A 16,614-nucleotide genomic window follows, 5' to 3' on the forward strand; every position below is an offset into this window, starting at 1 on the left:
TAGTTATTTGCATTTTTTTAAATCTATAGATATTTTATTTATCAAATTTGGATTTATAAAAACATAGATATATTTAAATATTTAAATATTCAAATATTCAAATATGATTTATGAATTTTTAAAAATAATTTATTTCAAATATTTCATGGGAGGCCCAATAGGACTTATGCCCAACCATTGCAACTTAGGTCACATTCAATCACACATGAGTGACAATTGATGGCCCATCTATGGAATCGACGGCTCATATCTCTTACCCCCCAGGTCACTCAAGATCAATGGTGTATATTCAATCGCACATGAGTGGCAAGTCAAAGAAAACCCTAAGAAGCCCTAAATCTATTCAAGCATCATAAAAAGGGGTGTACCTTACCCAAATCTCTATACCCACAACTTTCTATCTCATTATTCTCATAGGGGGCATGCCCCACTCTAGCCAAATCTCTCTCTCTCCCATCTTATAAAGTTTCTCTCCCCCTCAAGATAGCCAAAGGAGCATGCTCCACTCTCTCATCTTTGGGATATCTCTCTATCCTACACTGTGAAAGAACTTAAGGGGTTTTAAGCTATAGAAAGTGTTATCTCTCAAATTAGGTTATCAAAGGGGTTCACCTAAGGATTTGAGTTTTGTGATCAAAGGGTTTTATGTTCCATTGATATGGCTTGTCCAAAACTTGTTTTCCTGATTGAGATTGAAGGTTGACCATTAGATCTCGTGCCATCAAAAGGTGATGACTCGGTGTGGGGTGTAAGAAGCCCGGTTGAGGTAATCTCCGACACCCTCTTCTGTTTCTTGCTTATTTGTTTATTGCTTTCTTCATTCCCAAGCATAGGTTGTGTGTTTTCTTTGTTAATGAAAAGTAAGGTTTTAAATAGCTTCAAGTTCTTGAAATCTTATGGTATTCTTTTATTTTATTTTATTTGAAATTATTTATTGTAAAAGAACTACTTGTAAGTGATCTAGGCCGTAAAGAAAAGAAAAAGAATTGAAAAAAAGAAAAAAAAAAGTTATACGCCCCGACTAGATTACACGAGTTCTTCTTTGCTGAACTTGGGCCAACCCTTTAAGGCCTAGTGTTGGGCTAAGGCCAACGTTGGCCCGCCCCATTGCTAGTGCTACATATTTTATTTAGAAGGGATCACCTAATTTTCCCAAAAGTAAAATGTAAAACCAAAAATGAAATACACTCAGCTCTTTAATGCCTTTATAAGATAATTAAACTCTTGAAAAAAATTACATACATATCTGTTATAGTTTTTGCTATTACGGCTTTAACGAATAGTTTCCGTTATTATCATTGTATCCATTTTTTTCATGTCAAAACGAAAATTTTTAAAAAGACGACTTTACTCTTTTTCTGTTGTTGAGCAACCGAATTCGAAGTATTTTTGGTTGTTCAACAACCGAAAACGGAGCCAATTTCGGTTATTGAATAACCAAAAATTAAAAAAAATATGTTCTTCTAGAACCGAAATTTCTTCTCTCTTGTTGATCTGCGTATCCTCTCTCTACCTCTCTCTCTATATTACATGGGTAAAATTTTTGTTTTTTTTATAAACTCTCTCTCCCCTTCACGTAGCGTCTTTTTTTTGGGTATGTCCATAATCACTAAGATTTTTCCTAAATTTAGGGGATCAAACTAGCTCTTCCCCCTTGATTTTATCGGATAACCATGACTTCAAAGAGGTAGAGAGATAATATACTACAAGATTTCTCCTAATCTATCTCATAATCTCTATGATTTATCCTAAATTTAGGGGCTCAAACTAATGGTTCCCTTTTGATTTTATCGAATAGCTATGACTTGAGAGAGGTAGAGAAAATACACCATAAGAGAGAGAAAACATTTTTCGGTTCTTGAAGAACCAAAATTAGTGTATTTTCGATTGTTGAACAACCCAAAATATTTTGAATTCGGTTGTTCAACAATTGAAAAAAGGTAAAGTCAATTTTTTGTTTTAAATTTTTATTTTGACATAAAAAGCCAAACATAGTAATAATAACATAAACTATTTAGTAGAACCGCAATAACAAAAACTATAATGAATAGATATGTAATTTTCCTAAACTCCTTAAGAATGATATGCTTACTTATCGCAAGGCACATTCTTCTATTTACAACGACTTAGTTTCCTGTTTCTAAAACCACGGGAAAGAATTGGCTATGGTTTTGCGAATAGGCTGTGGAAAGGGCCTACTGTTCCCAATGATATTTTCAATGTTTCCGCACTACAGATAAAGAAGCTCGTACCGTGGCTCTCTTTTCAGTTAACGTTACCAAAAGAACCGGTGCCAAAAGCATCTCCCGAGATAAACCTGGAGAAAACATTCTCTCTTATTATAAACTTTTGGAGCAGACTCGTTGATAATGAACCGTCTCTATTTTCCAGCGCCTATATGCATGCATCTATAGGACCGAACTGTACATTAACTCCCTCGGGTAAATGCGCTACTTGGAGTATATTTCTAATTTAAAATTTAGGGATCACCTAAAAATGTCAAGAAGATTATTTTCAACAATAAAAATTTTAAATTTGGGCTAGTCAATACTCTTGCCTCGCAAAAACTGAACCCTCCTTGTTCAATTTTAATATATTATTCTTTTCAATATGTGATTTTTTTTTTGTTTAATGGGATTAGTTGCTAAGTGTAAAAGGTTATATCTTAAAATTTGGAATCTTAAAAGCCGCTCTTAAGCTAAGTTTTTACCTGAGAGATTAAATAAATAATATGCTCCATGGGAATGGCATATGATTTATGTTTTCATAAAACAACTCTCATGGTACAAATGGTTTACTCTTTAACAACCAAACCTCATGAGTTTCACAAACCGGCTCACAAAACCAGTTCCGCCGCATCAAAAAACCAGGGATTCTGATGAGCGGTGTCAACTCTCTCTCTCTCAAGCACACAGTGCAAGAGATTTCTCTCAAGTCTCTATTTGTTTATTCTCCATGTCACCTATATATACATCCACAAAAAATCAGACCCAAATCATCAGAGTTTTTACAGCAAATTTCAGCTGGGAGAGAGAGAGAGAGTTTGTGTTTGGTTTTGGTTTCAATATGTGTATCCATAATTCCATATCAGTTTAGAAATGGGTGGCACTGCTGGTCAAGTGATAAGGTGCAAAGATAGCTTCACTTTCCCCTGCCTCCGCTTTTTTCATTTCAGAGTTTCTTCTTCTTGCTCTGTATAGAGTTTCCCATTTTGTTCACTGAGTTTTCCAAATCGAAAGTTTGCAGAATGGCACATATGTGAATGAGTTCTGGATATTGGTCTTCTGGATTATTGTTTTGTAATTAGTGGGAGTTGCAGCTGCTGTTGCATGGGAAGCGGGGAAGCCATTGGTGATAGAGGAGGTGGAGGTGGCTCCTCCTCAGGCCATGGAAGTCAGGCTCAAGATCCTATTCACTTCTCTTTGCCACACTGATGTCGATTTCTGGGAGGCCAAGGTATACATATATCTCCATTCAAAACTCTTTACATCTTCTGTCATTTCATTTAAAACTTTCATTTTCTATATTTTATCTTACATTCTTTGATTATAATGAGGTGTGAGGAATTTGATCACTCAATTGCGTTTAAGTTTGAAGGTGATTTTTTTTTTTTTTTGTATGTTTCCAGGGGCAAAAGCCATTGTTCCCTCGCATATTCGGCCATGAAGCAGGCGGGTATGTTCTTAATTTCTCACATTGCCTTCATTTTTTTCCTTCATTTGACCTATTTACTTCATTTGATTTTTGAAAAATGTTGGAGCAAAGGAAAGCTTTCGTGTTGACTTGGTTTTCCAATTCAAGATGAGAATCGTTGGGATAAAATCCATGAATCGCTGTGCCTAAAATAATCTTCTCTTCATTCAGTGTTTCACCTTTCTATTCACTTTGATGGAAAAGTAACTTTATTTGCTCAGCAGATCTCTTGGAAATTAGTTTAAATTAATTCAAATTCACAATTAGTTGCCTGCATACTGTTGCTGCTTTGTGTTTCTGAAACATTCAATTGTCCTCTGCTTTTTTCTGCCTATTTCACCTGATTCCCAAAAAAACGTTACTGAAGTCATAGAGCGTAGTTGTATATTTGTAGCCACATGTCCTCAAATCTTGTACATTTCCATAATATATTTATGTTTCTGTTGACCATAGTCAACTGTGATATTCAATTCTTTTTAACACTTCTGTCATAGCAACCAAGGTAGCCCCATTCCCCAACTGTATATTATATGGTTTCTAGTATGTTCGAGTCATATTTTAGCCTATATACCCATTCAAAGAGCGAAAAAATAAATACAAAGAAATCAGGTGTTATTTCATTCCAGTCTGTTTTTTCACCTAGCTGATCAATAAAAAATTCATGCTATTCAGATTTGCCATTTTTCCGCTTCATACTCAATTCTTATAAGTTATAATGTATCATGTCCAAGTAAAATTGTCGGTTATTATGTTCTTTGGGTCTGGTCTCTAAACTTAGTGACTCAGGCACAAGGGCAGTAAAGTTCAGAGAGGAGAAAGTATTTTTTATGGTTTGATATCACTGTGGTTTTGGTTATAATATATTTGAACTTTGGTGTGTTCGGCGACTTTCAGGGTTGTGGAGAGTGTTGGTGAAGGTGTGACAGAGCTAAAGCCAGGGGACCATGTCCTTCCTGTCTTTACTGGTGAATGCAAAAAGTGTGCTCACTGCAAATCCGAGGAAAGCAACATGTGTGACATTCTCCGAATCAACACTGACCGAGGAGTGATGCTTAACGATGGAAAATCACAATTTTCAATTAATGGGAGGCCAATTCACCACTTTGTTGGAACTTCAACCTTCAGGGAGTACACAGTTGTCCATGTAGGATGTGTGGCAAAGATCAATCCCCGTGCACCTCTTGATAAAGTCTGTGTTCCTACCTGTGGCATTTGACTGGTAAATTTAGTTCTCTATTGTCTTGGGTGTTTTCATACTGGGGTCTTCTATTTCTTGCTAGATGGATGTTTATGCATCTGAGATTTGTGATCTCGAGGGTTTGTGCTCCTTTTCCCATGGCCAGGTCTAGGTGCAACTTTGAATGTTGCAAAACCTCCCAGAGGATCATCAGTGGCTGTTTTTGGACTGGGTGCTGTATGCTCTCTGTCTCTCATTTTTTGTCTGAATTGTTGTTGCTTGTATGCTGCTAAAGGGGCAACAATTGCAGGTGCCTCAAGAATAATTGGTATTGATGTGAACCCTAGAAGATTTCATGAAGGAGATAAACAGTATAAATTAAGACTGTGATGGATTTTCTTGGCCATGTTTCTGTTTTCTCTATCACCACTTACTCTTTTGTTATACAGCAAAGAAGTTTGGCGTTACTGAGTTTGTGAATCCGAATGACTATGATCGATCAGTGCAACAGGTACCCTCCTCAACACAATCGTTTACTTGATACCTTGTTTAATTTGAACTCCTCACACAATTATGATTAAGGATTATATCTTCTTCAAGTTTTTCAGATTATTCAGTCGGCTCATGTATTGGGCACTCACGGAGGATCTTTTTAAATTTTCCTTACAGTTGGAACTATTAAGAGTTGAACTGTTATTTGGATGTCGATAGGTAATTGCAGAGACGACTACTGGTGGAGTGGACCGTAGTGTTGAATGCACTGAGAATATTGATGCTATGATTGCTGCATTCAAATGTATTCATGATATATGTTGCCCATCTCCTATGAATTGGGCTCCCATGATATCTATTGTGTGTATTTGTGACAGAGAGAGAGAGAGAGAGAGGCGAGCATATACATCAAATTTCGATGGATGGCACTTGAACTATAAAGATTGATGCATATTACTGTTGTCTTTGTTATCGGGGATGGGGTGTCACTGTGCTTCTTGGTGTACGTCACAAAGATGTTATCTTTAAGACACATCCTGTGAGTTCTCAATCAAAGGACACTAAGGGCGTGTTTGATAACTGGAAACAAGTTCATGAACTGTAAGTTAGAAGTTTTTGAAGAACTCTAAATTAGAAGTTCCTTAAGAAGTTCATAGTTTCTGTGTTTGATAACCTCTCTAGGAAGTTAAAAAGTACATAGTTTATGTGTTGGATAAGTCTTGGGATATATGGTAAATATCTTATATTTATAATTTACATTGATAATAATTTAAATATAAATATATAATATTTATAACATACTATAATATATGATATACTGTATTTTATATTTATTTTTAATATATATATATATATAATATAATAATATACTTTTTTTTTATTTTATTATTATATATTTATGTAAAATAATATAGTATATTGTACATTGTATTTTATATTTGTTCTATTAATATATATTTTTATTATATAATATTATAAATATCTATTATATTTTATAATATTTATAACATACTATAATATATAATATAATGTATTTTATATTTATTTTTAATATATATATATATATGAAAGTATCTTATATTACATAAATAAATAATATATAAATATATATAACATAGTATAATATATAATATAGTATATTTTATATATATTATATAATAAAATATATTATATTACATAAATATATAATATATATATATATAACATAATAATGAATATTTTATTTATTTTATTATATAATATATATTTATATAAAATAATATAGTATATACATTGTATTTTATATTTATTCTATTAATATATATATTTATTATTTAATATTATAAATATCTATTATATAAATAAAATATGATATATAATAAAATATATTATACAAAAAATTATATTATATATTATACAATAAAATATATACATATATCATATATAACGTAATGTAAAATATAAAATAGTGTATTTATATTTATTTTTTATTGATATATAGTGAATTATTTTATTAATCGTTATTTTTATTATATATATATATATATAACATAATATTGTACTTTTTATTTATTTTATTTTATTATATATACATAATAATATAATATATTGTACATTGTATATATTTTTATTATATAATATTATAAATATCTATTATATAAATAAGATATAATAAAATATATTATATATTATACAATAAATTTATTTTTTATTATAATATATTACACATTGTATATATTTTATTATATAATATTATAAATATCTATTATATAAATAAAATAAAATATATTATATTATATATTATACAATAAATTATATTGTATATTATACAATAAAATATATGCATATTATATATGAGAAAAAGTTCCAAGTTTAAGTTCCAACCCTTGGGTTGGAACTTTTCTTTTAAAGCAAGATTGGAACTTGAACAGTTCCTTGAAGTTCCATTTTTTTATCAAACACGAAACTTGAACAGTATTAAGAAGTCTAAATATCTAGGAAGACACTTCCTGTTATCAAACATGCCCTAAAAGGAACCTTCTTTGGCAATTACAAGCCCCCTTATGATCTTCCATCAGTTGTTGAGAAATACATGACAAAGGTTTGTCTGTGACCTTAAGATTAGCTATCCAATGGAGAGAGAGAGAGAGGTGAATTCACAGCTTCCCGTCCTATTCTCATTTACAGTTTCTGTCATCTTCTTCTAGCTTTACTGCTAAGGGAATTGCTAAAGTTGATTGTAAAAGTGTAGGAACTTGAACCGAAGAAATTCATCACACATTCAGTTCCATTCTCTGAAATCAACAAGACTTTTGAATATATGCTCCAAGGGGACAGCCTTCGCTGCATCATTCGAATGGACGGTTGATAACATGGAGAAGACCCTGAAAGCTTGCACAGTGTGCATATTGAAGGAAGTAAATAAATAAAGAGCTAATTTTTTCAGTCCTTAAGCTGGATTTGTTTGATTGGGGTGTTTTACCAAGGCTTTACTTGTATAATGTATGTATGTACTCCATCTTTAGTGATGGTTGTTGATGTGATCTTTTGCACGTAAATGGTGAGAATTGTTTCAAATGAAGTCAGACTGTTACCTGCCGATATTTAAAATCGTGAACTTTTGCGTCACGATATTCGAATGGCTTAAATGATATTGGCACTCCCTTTTACACCTCATTTTGGCTAAGAACGCCTGAAATTTCCACAAGTTTGCACATCTTATTGGTGAAATTTGTTTAAAAGAGGTTTGTTTTTGGAAAACGTGGTATTCCACCACGACGTGATTGTAATGAGTTAGTAAACTTTTTCCTGGACTTATTCTAAAGAGAAAGACCAAGTGCTTTTGCTAAAGAAAATTTTGCATCCAAGAGACAGTATTTTCTATAGCCATACTGATCTGAGTCCTTCAATGCAGCATCTCTGAATCTATGGGTGATGTCTGTAAATGACTCACGAGGATTTTGCCAGGTAGTGACCAATTCATCGAGGGTCATGGGTCGCTGCTTGTTCCCGTGATATTACAAGACAAAACATTGAAGCAATTCATCGGGAGTTTGGGCAAGATATTTAGTGACAAGATCTCGGAACTAGGTCAGTGGTTTTCAAAGAGGCTGTATTGGGACATTGCCTTAAGTTGCGAGGCCTTGAGTGAGGGGATAGTTTGGAAGTGACATGGTTTTCTGGGTCATCCTTCGTTTCTTATTTTTGGGTGAGTCAGTGGGGAGAGGGGTTCTACCCTTGGTAGGAATTGAGTGTAGGAAGTAGCACTGCAAATCATCAAGCGCTAACCAATTAAGCCCGGGCATTTTTCCTGGGTCATCATTCCTCCTAAACACATTTTCAAATTGGGGGAATATGAACCTCGGTGGGAGAGGCTCAACATCTTCTGGAGTGTCCCTGACGTAAGACTTAGGTGGGAGAATCTCTGGAGCTTCCATCTTCGCCAAGGTATGTTTAAATTTTTCAAGAATACTCTTCAAGTCAGTTAAGTTGATCAGGCCCTCAACTTACTTGTTCCCTGACATTGATGGACTGGCTTGAACTAGTGATAGGGTTAGGACTGATGGGCCGACAGGTAATAGGCCTAGATGGCATATACCTGGGTATGCAAAACAGCTTGGGTTGGCTGAACTTGGACTTGTGGCACCATCAGAGGGGACTCGACCAGTGGGTAATACATTCGCACGAGTGGTGCAACATGGGTCGGTTGAGCCCACACAAGGTAGGTTTGAAGTAATGGTGTAGCTTAAATTGGCTTGGAAAATAGGCTTAGGTTGGTTGAACTGACTGAGCTTGACATGGGTAGGTTTAGGCCCGAACTGGTTGGGCTGGAAACTAGGCGAGTGTCCCTCTCAGTAAGGCCCAGCTGACTTGTGGGTTAAAGGCTTCCCTAGGCTGACTCACTTGACTGAGTTGACCACGGGCTTCGAGAGGACCCTGACCATGTTTTTGGGCTAAGACTTGATGTGGATTCTCAGATGCACCTCCTAAGTATGTGGCTTTTAGGAAAGCTCGGACCATAGGGAGTTGCTTAAGCTTACTATGACCTAACAGACTGTAGGTACGTTGGGTCTGGTCAAGGTTACCTAACTAATGAAAAAGCTGAAAGCATAGCTAGGTCTGACTAGTGCCCATGTAAAACTCAGCTACAGGTCAAATTGGAGGCTGAGCTTTACTATTGTAGGTTTGTTTTGTGGTTAGGAATTCTGCAGAGGGCTACTCGTTTAAGTAGTGGTGCACTCCCAACTATCTCACTGCAAAACTGGGTGCTCGCATGACTTAAGTGTCAATATAGAGGGTTTTAGAAAATCATTTGAAATTCTTTGTTGGATAAGTGCAAATTGTGAGTGATAAGGGTGTGAAAATATAACACAAGTGGTGGGTGCCAACAATATGATAAAGAACCTAATCTAATGATCCAAAGGATAAAGATAAAGCAGAAAGATAAAGATATCAGATAAATAAATCTAATCTCATAAATAATTTGATTATCAAAAAATTGAACATTTTTTTTCTTTTTGGACGAGTCAGTGGGAAGAGGGTCCCTACCTTTGGTAGGAATTGAGTCTAGGATGTTGCGTTGCAAATTGTCAAGCACTAACCAATTAATCAAATCCGACGTTACTTTTGAAACACATATATTATGTTTATGAATTTTTGTTTCGAAGGTGTTCACTAGGTTGATGAGGTTGCGACTTCAAAATTTAAGGTGGTAAAAATGCTCCCTACTAGGGTCTTACATGAAGGAGTAGAATATTCTCCCATAGAAGCATAACATCTTTTGCCCTGAAATAAAAAACCAAACAAAATCTTTTGAAATGTGGCTGAAGTAGGGTATAATCAAACTATGGGCCACTAGAACTAACAATAACAAACAATACACATTTAACATGGGGCTTCTAGTCCGCGGCCAACATTCCATTTATACCTTTTCGTACTTCAAGGCTTTAATCATTGACACTTACCTATAGAGAAGCGTATACTTTTTATGGGACGTATACTAGAAGACCATTTATATTTGGCACGATTACTATTAGTCATTAGATGTGGAATCTAACGATTGAATTATGACATAATAAAAATTTGTATTTTAGATTTTGTGCTTAATCATAAATTTCTCATTTGATGGTCAATAATATTTATGATATTTTGTATAAAAAATACATAATTTATTGTATATATTTTTATTTTTTATAGTTTTTATGGGCTAGTTTTGCCCCTACACTAAAGTAATCAACCCAATACTGTCGATTCTGCTGCCCACAGCAATACCAACGTTTATCTTTTCTTTAATCCTTTCTTGAGTGGCCAAATCAGGCCGCTATTTATTTATTAGAGAATATACAACTTGTGCATTATCTAATATATAATAGTATATAACAAAAAAAGTAAAAAAGCCACAATTTGAAGCAGTTAGTGGATAAGCCGTTGCTCACTGGACGGAGATGATGGAGTTTGAAGTGAAAGAAGCCTATCTCGACCGTCCATCAATGAGACGGTCCAAATGGCACTTTGAAAACCACATAAAATAATATAATATGGATTTGTATCTCTCTTTATTTCACGTACCTAATTTATTTTGGCAAAAAGATATTCTACTCCTCCAGGAGTAGATTGCCTATTTTACTCCTTCGGGCAAAATCTCATCTAAAATTTTAAAACACCAAGCTTTCAGACGTAACTTCCAGTTAACCTCAATAAAAAAGAAGATCTTAATTGTACCATCTAAACACTTTCGGTTTTTTAGCACCCAAGCCTGTATATGTAAAAATGCGGGCCTATTAATAAATTTATTTTTGAGATGGATTTTTGGACTTAATTTTTAAAGACATGTAATGTTTAACATGGAGATCATGAATATGAAAAAATAAGTAAATTTTTAAAATTCGGAATAATAATTCTAATAAAAAAACATTTGGGCTGTAGTTTCTATTGCTTTAGATGGCACACCTACTTGTATCCATTTTTAAGATGGATGCTTTACACTTTTTGGACCGCATATTTATTTCCAAAAAATATGTCTCAACATTGAATAGAAACCATTCAATTTTTGGATGGTAAGATCTAATTTAAAAATTCAAATTTTAAATTTATTTGAGAATAATCATCTAGCAATTCTTTAATCATTTCCAAAATTTCAAAATAAAAAAATTCCTCTATGTGACTGAGGGAGCATAAGCAAAAATTATCCCAATGAATATAGGTCCTCTTTATTTTATGGGTGCGGTTCATATAGAGCCGAGGCTTTTAACAATCAAAGTAAAGCTTAGCTTCAAATAGTGTCAACAAATGTAGTTTCACTACTAAAAATATTTGTGATAGCGTTAAAAAATATTTTTTATATTTAATTATAAAATTTAAACCTTAAAAAATACAGTAGATCTAGCAGATCTATGAAAACTTGAAATTGATAGTCCAAAAATACGTTCCAACATGGACTATTTTCAAAACTTCAAATCTATTTTTTTTTTCTCATGTCATTGCATCTTGATGTGGAGATAATAAATTTGAAAACATTTGGGTATCAAAATAACATCTTCTAATAAAACTTATGAAGTAGGTTCTAATTTGATTGTTTAGAGCCTCGGCTCTATATAAACTTTTTTCTTATTTTATTGAAGACTACCACAGGTATATTCAGTGAGGGAGACTGACGGAATCGAATCGGACGGCATGAAAAGCGAATGACTACAAAACGCGTCAATTCCTTTGGGTTCCCAAAGCGAACCCCTTTTGAAAGTGACTTCAAAGACTTTTCGTGAATATAACGTATAAAGTATAAAGGCCAACTAAAAAAAAACAAGAAAAGGTCAGGGTCACGTTCTCTTGTGCTGCTGCACAGACCATACGAGGTATATCCAGCAGCCCAACCTTTCTATAATAAAGGAAAAATGTCTATATAAAGTGCAATTGTATACTGTACAAGTAAGGTGCACCTAAAAAACTCGCTAAAGAGGGTTACTCATATGTTAGAAAACCCTTAAATCGATAATCTCAATCTCGATATTCATAGACATTAAAAAAAAGGGATTTTTAATCCAAAAAATAGTTCATCTTCTAACACGTTATTTGGACCATCTATTTTCAAGTGTTTATAGATCTGCTTGATCATCACTATTTCTGTAACTTTAAATTTCATAATTGAGGACAACAATAGAATTAAATATCATCACAAGGCTTTGTGGCACTCAAACCGCATTAGTTTTGATATGTACCTTACGTCAATACTTCAACAGTATAAGGTTGACACCTTATACAAAACCTCACCCTTCTATAAAAATAAATTAAATAGTCGACCTTCCCGGCATGTGCTTCTCCCCTCTGTCCATTCAAAGAGATAAGACTTTGCTATTATCCATATATATGTCTAGAGAGAGAGCATTAATTAAGAGATTTCATGTAAGACACAGGTTCATTATTCATGTTAAGAGATGGGTTCATTATTCACCATTCAAAAGAAAAACCGAGAGGTGCATTACTCCTTTTAACTGATTATGAAATTTGGGCGCCAAAGTACATAAAAGAAGGTGGATATAAGGGTGGAAGAGGCCGTTTGTTCACTGTATCGCGTGATTCTTGTTGTTGCAGGTTAAGTAAAAGGAGGGGCTCGAAAATGTCGGTTTCGGGCGCTGAAATGCAGGAGGAGGACTCGTGATTCCGATTTCTTCCACACCTCTACGTGTATCATTCATTTTATGCACTCAAAATGAGGAAAACACTGCTTCTTTAAAGCCGAAGAGGAGAGAGAAAGAACAAAGGGGAGAATGAGAGACAGAGAAATGGCGAAGGAGGAAGGTGTCGGTGGCCTTCTTCTTCGCAGCAAAATTAAGATCGGCGTTTGCGTCATGGAAAAGAAGGTGAACTGCGGTCGTGAGGTTCTTTTCTTTGTCACTCTTTTCAGTTCTTCAAACACAAACACTTTTCCACTCTCTGTCTCTTCCTTCCCTTTTGAAATTCACATTTCCTTCTTTCCTTATGTGTTTTATTATATATATATATATATATATATATATATATATATATATATATATATATATATATATATATATATATATATATATTTGTTTGACAAAAGTCTCTGGTTTTTCTGATTATCTGCAGTATCATAATTTCGTTGATTCACTGTAAACTTTGAAACTTAATAGGCCTTTAATTCTCAGAGAGTTTTAGAGCCTTCACTAGATTCTGACGACAGTTAATCTGCAAAATGGACATACTTATTTTTTTCTTTTGGTTTTTATAAATGCGGATATGATAGTTTTTAATTCGGGATAAAGGTTATGATTGAAATTTCAATGAATGGCTTGAGCTGTATTCAGTTCTCATGAACTTGCAATGTTTAATCTGTAGTTTTGTGTGTTATTTGTGTTGCTTTCTTTTTTTTGGAAATTATATTCGTGTTCACATATATTAATAAACTTTGTCTCTTAGGTGTTCTCTGCTCCTATGGAGCAAATATTGGAGCGCCTCCAGGCATTTGGCGAGTTTGAGGTGAGTAGCTCTGAGCTTGTGGCATTTTGTTGATCGATTATTAATTGTTAAATTGTTTGACTCTTGTTTTCTTCAAGCTGTTCTACAATCCGATGGATCATGATGTAAATCAAGATTACTATGTCTTAGATTTTTTGATTCCCTTGTAATGAAATTTCGGCAGAATCTCTCCTCGATTGAGTCAATTTTCCATATGTATTTTACAAATTATATTACACAAGTTATACCCCGAGGGTTTTAGTTCCTATTTCAATGTTATGGAGAGATTGAATACCCTTTAGTCCAGTTAAACCTTGAGGGTGTGTTTTAGGTCTGGTTTTAGAGTTATAGGTAATGAGAGAAACTGAAGTTAACTTGAGAGTTGAACAAATAAAAAGTACCAGGAATCTGGAGTATGAGATGGTCTAGCTCTCTTCGAATTGTTGAACACCTCCTACTTGGAGAAATTTCCAAAATACAATCGGTCCCAGGGACCACACTGCCAAGATACAACCAATTATGTGAAATGGTTCTGACTTTCTGAGTTGCACCTCAAAAAACTCATCTAAATACACAACTATAGTTACTATACACATTGTATGCTTTCAATTTGACGTAGAAATGCCCATCGTGAAGGCATAGACTTCCGTATCTAACACTAACCTTAAAACACTTGTATATGTATCTCATACCACAAATTTCATACGAACTCTAACTTCAGCTGAGATGATAATATTGATACCATTAAACTATGTGGCCATATATCGGACATTCATGCTTGATGCCAAAATTGGATGTTCATATGTGTAAGGATATCATGAAGATGGATACGTGATTCCTTTAAAGCTTTTGCCTAAAGGTTTTTGCAACTAGTCTAGCTTTATATTTCTTAATAGTACCATCCGCTTTTTATTTTCCTTTTTAAGATCCATTTATATCCTAAGGGCTTAGTTCTAGGAGTTAAGTTCATGACCTGCCAAGTATTGTTTGCCAATATAATCCATCTCATTGTTGACTGCCTCTCTCCAAAATGGAACATCACGCGAAGACATGGCTGCTTGGAAATTCTTATGATTTTCTTCTATAAGATATGCATGAAAGTTAGTGCCCTAATAAGTTGATTTCCTGGCTCTCTTACTTCCTTGTTCAAATCTTTAGGGTTCTCATGTTAATTGATTTAATCATAATATAAATCTTTAGGGTTCTCATGTTAATTGATTTAATCATAATAATCTATTGTGCTAAAAAATGAATTTGTGTTAAAAAGTTATACATAGTTGGGCTCTATGGACACATTCGAGTCAAGGTCCAAGAACCTGTAAGCTTTGCTGTGTTTAGGATATTCTATGAAAACATACTTAACAATTTTAGGTACTAATTTAGGCCTCTTAAGGTCAGGGAGCCTTACCATGACTAAACAACCCCAAACCTTGGGGAGTCGTAAATAAGGTTTCTTTCCTTTTTGTAGGTCATATGGTGGCGCATATAATTTAGAATATGTTATTATGTTGAAAGTCTAGCACCCAGATATCAAAGCTTTTGCCCATGAATTAGTAGGAAGGTTAGAACTAGTGAGCATGACATTGACAAAATCCACAAGTGTGCGGTTTCTCCTTTTGGCTAAACCATTCTCTTGTGACGTGTATGTGGGAGTTACTTGGTGAATGATTATGTTTTCTTCAAACAATTTAATAAAGTTAGTGAATGATATTCATCACCTCTGTGTCTCAAAAGTTAGTGAATGATTCTAGTATCTAGGAGAATCTTTCCACTTAAGGAAAATGTTTCCTTGTAGTCTTGGACCCTACATACGCTTCACACAAAGTATTATTGTCATTCTCACACTTGTAAATTAGGTGTAGAATACTCAGTTTCTGCAATGCATGAAAATTGGCTTGTCCTATTTACAATGGCACTAAGAAAATGAGTCAAGCATATACACTGAAGAAGCGGTACCTTGTTGATTATGGACATTGAGCTGAAACATGCCTTTAGAGGTGTAGCTCTGACCTACAAAGACACCGTTCTTCGGCATGATGAACTTGTCGAACTCAAAAACAATCTCAAAACCTTGTTTATTCGGAAGGTATGTGAAAATTAGATTTCTCTTGACATCTTGGGCATGATACACATATAAAAGAGTGAGAACTTTACCGGATGAGAATTTCAATTTTGCCATCCCTTTTTTCAACTACTTATGGTTAAGAAGAATTGCCCATATAAAGGACATATTGACCAGCCCACCATTTTGTATGTCCTAACCATGCTGTTGTTGTTAGAGACATGTCTAGTGGTTCGTGAGTCCACCCACCAATCTGTAGTGCCCTCCTATAAAATTTATTTTGGAGATCATGATGATGTATGTTTCTTCAGTCACATAGGCTTGGGCTTGTTGCTTCTACTGAATCTTGAAGGATTTTTGCACGTGATTGGCTTTGCTGCAAAGTAGCATACCATTCTTTTCTTTCCTTAGTCTTGAGTAGCCTTTGTCGTTGGTTGTCATTGTTCTTCTCTTCTTTCGTTTCTCTCCTTGACTCCCTTCTTAGTCTTTGGCTTCTTGCTTTTTGGACATTCCCGGACATGAGCTTTAGCAACCATTGTGACATGTACTCTGTCATGTCTCGGAGTCTGGTGTGCTCTTCAATCCACAGATGGGTCATTAGTTGTTTCAAAATTATGTCGTTTAGTTTATGCATTTAATTATTCCTGAAACCCTTCCATGACGGTGATAGTTTGGCTATGATGGCCACTACATGGAAGGGCTCATCAATTTTGATGCCATTAGAGACTACCTCATTCGCTAT

General features: G+C 34.3%; 3 protein-coding genes across 19 annotated transcripts in view; all 3 read left to right on the plus strand.

Annotated features, from left to right (window-relative positions):
* Positions 1 to 2,791: 2,791 nt before the first annotated feature.
* On the plus strand, positions 2,792 to 5,836 carry LOC18446540 (alcohol dehydrogenase 1). Of its 5 annotated transcripts, none has more exons than XM_020675021.2 (5): positions 2,792 to 3,127; positions 3,240 to 3,456; positions 3,629 to 3,675; positions 4,588 to 4,912; positions 5,037 to 5,836. In XM_020675021.2, exons 2-4 carry the CDS (start codon positions 3,388 to 3,390, stop codon positions 4,907 to 4,909), a joined length of 438 nt encoding a protein of 145 aa, XP_020530680.1. In that variant the 5' UTR covers positions 2,792 to 3,127; positions 3,240 to 3,387; the 3' UTR covers positions 4,910 to 4,912; positions 5,037 to 5,836. The 5 variants fall into 5 exon arrangements, with proteins under 5 accessions (XP_020530680.1, XP_020530681.1, XP_020530682.1 ...); XM_020675022.2 differs by having other exon boundaries at positions 3,247 to 3,456; XM_020675023.2 differs by having other exon boundaries at positions 3,308 to 3,456.
* LOC148779803 (alcohol dehydrogenase 1-like) lies at positions 4,974 to 5,836 on the plus strand. The gene is made up of 4 exons (XM_088850605.1): positions 4,974 to 4,998; positions 5,037 to 5,198; positions 5,320 to 5,381; positions 5,582 to 5,836. The coding sequence occupies exons 1-4, from the start codon at positions 4,974 to 4,976 to the stop codon at positions 5,807 to 5,809; spliced, it is 477 nt and encodes a 158-aa protein (XP_088706731.1). The 3' UTR covers positions 5,810 to 5,836.
* A 6,827-nt stretch (positions 5,837 to 12,663) lies between these two features.
* LOC18446539 (inositol hexakisphosphate and diphosphoinositol-pentakisphosphate kinase VIP2) overlaps positions 12,664 to 16,614 on the plus strand; it is a 112,043-nt gene continuing 108,092 nt past the window's right edge. For 5 of the 13 annotated variants that reach the window (XR_016044242.1, XR_016044245.1, XM_011629621.3 and 2 more), the window contains exons 1-3: positions 12,673 to 12,810; positions 12,929 to 13,215; positions 13,772 to 13,831. Coding sequence is in view for 9 of the 13 variants with exons in the window: in XM_011629621.3 (XP_011627923.1) it covers positions 13,105 to 13,215; positions 13,772 to 13,831 (171 nt within the window). In the remaining 4 variants the exon portion in view is untranslated. The other 8 variants (XR_016044244.1, XM_020675005.2, XM_088851682.1 and 5 more) reach the window with 5 other exon arrangements.

The sequence above is a fragment of the Amborella trichopoda genome, chromosome 11, assembly GCF_054954075.1.
Source record: "Amborella trichopoda isolate Santa Cruz 75 chromosome 11, AtrichopodaSantaCruz75HAP2 v2.0, whole genome shotgun sequence".
NCBI lineage: Eukaryota > Viridiplantae > Streptophyta > Magnoliopsida > Amborellales > Amborellaceae > Amborella > Amborella trichopoda.

Excerpts from the sequence above, each read along its gene's own strand:
- LOC148779803 (XM_088850605.1), top strand. The coding sequence starts at position 4,974 with ATGGATGTTTATGCATCTGAGATTT. Across the intron at positions 4,999-5,036 it reads TGTTTATGCATCTGAGATTT|GTCTAGGTGCAACTTTGAAT; the intron begins GTGATCTCGAGG and ends TCCCATGGCCAG. Across the intron at positions 5,199-5,319 it reads AGGTGCCTCAAGAATAATTG|CAAAGAAGTTTGGCGTTACT; the intron begins GTATTGATGTGA and ends TTTGTTATACAG.
- LOC18446540 (XM_088851678.1), top strand. The coding sequence starts at position 3,388 with ATGGAAGTCAGGCTCAAGATCCTATTCACTTCTCTTTGCCACACTGAT. Across the intron at positions 3,457-3,628 it reads TCGATTTCTGGGAGGCCAAG|GGGCAAAAGCCATTGTTCCC; the intron begins GTATACATATAT and ends GTATGTTTCCAG. Across the intron at positions 3,676-4,587 it reads TTCGGCCATGAAGCAGGCGG|GGTTGTGGAGAGTGTTGGTG; the intron begins GTATGTTCTTAA and ends GGCGACTTTCAG.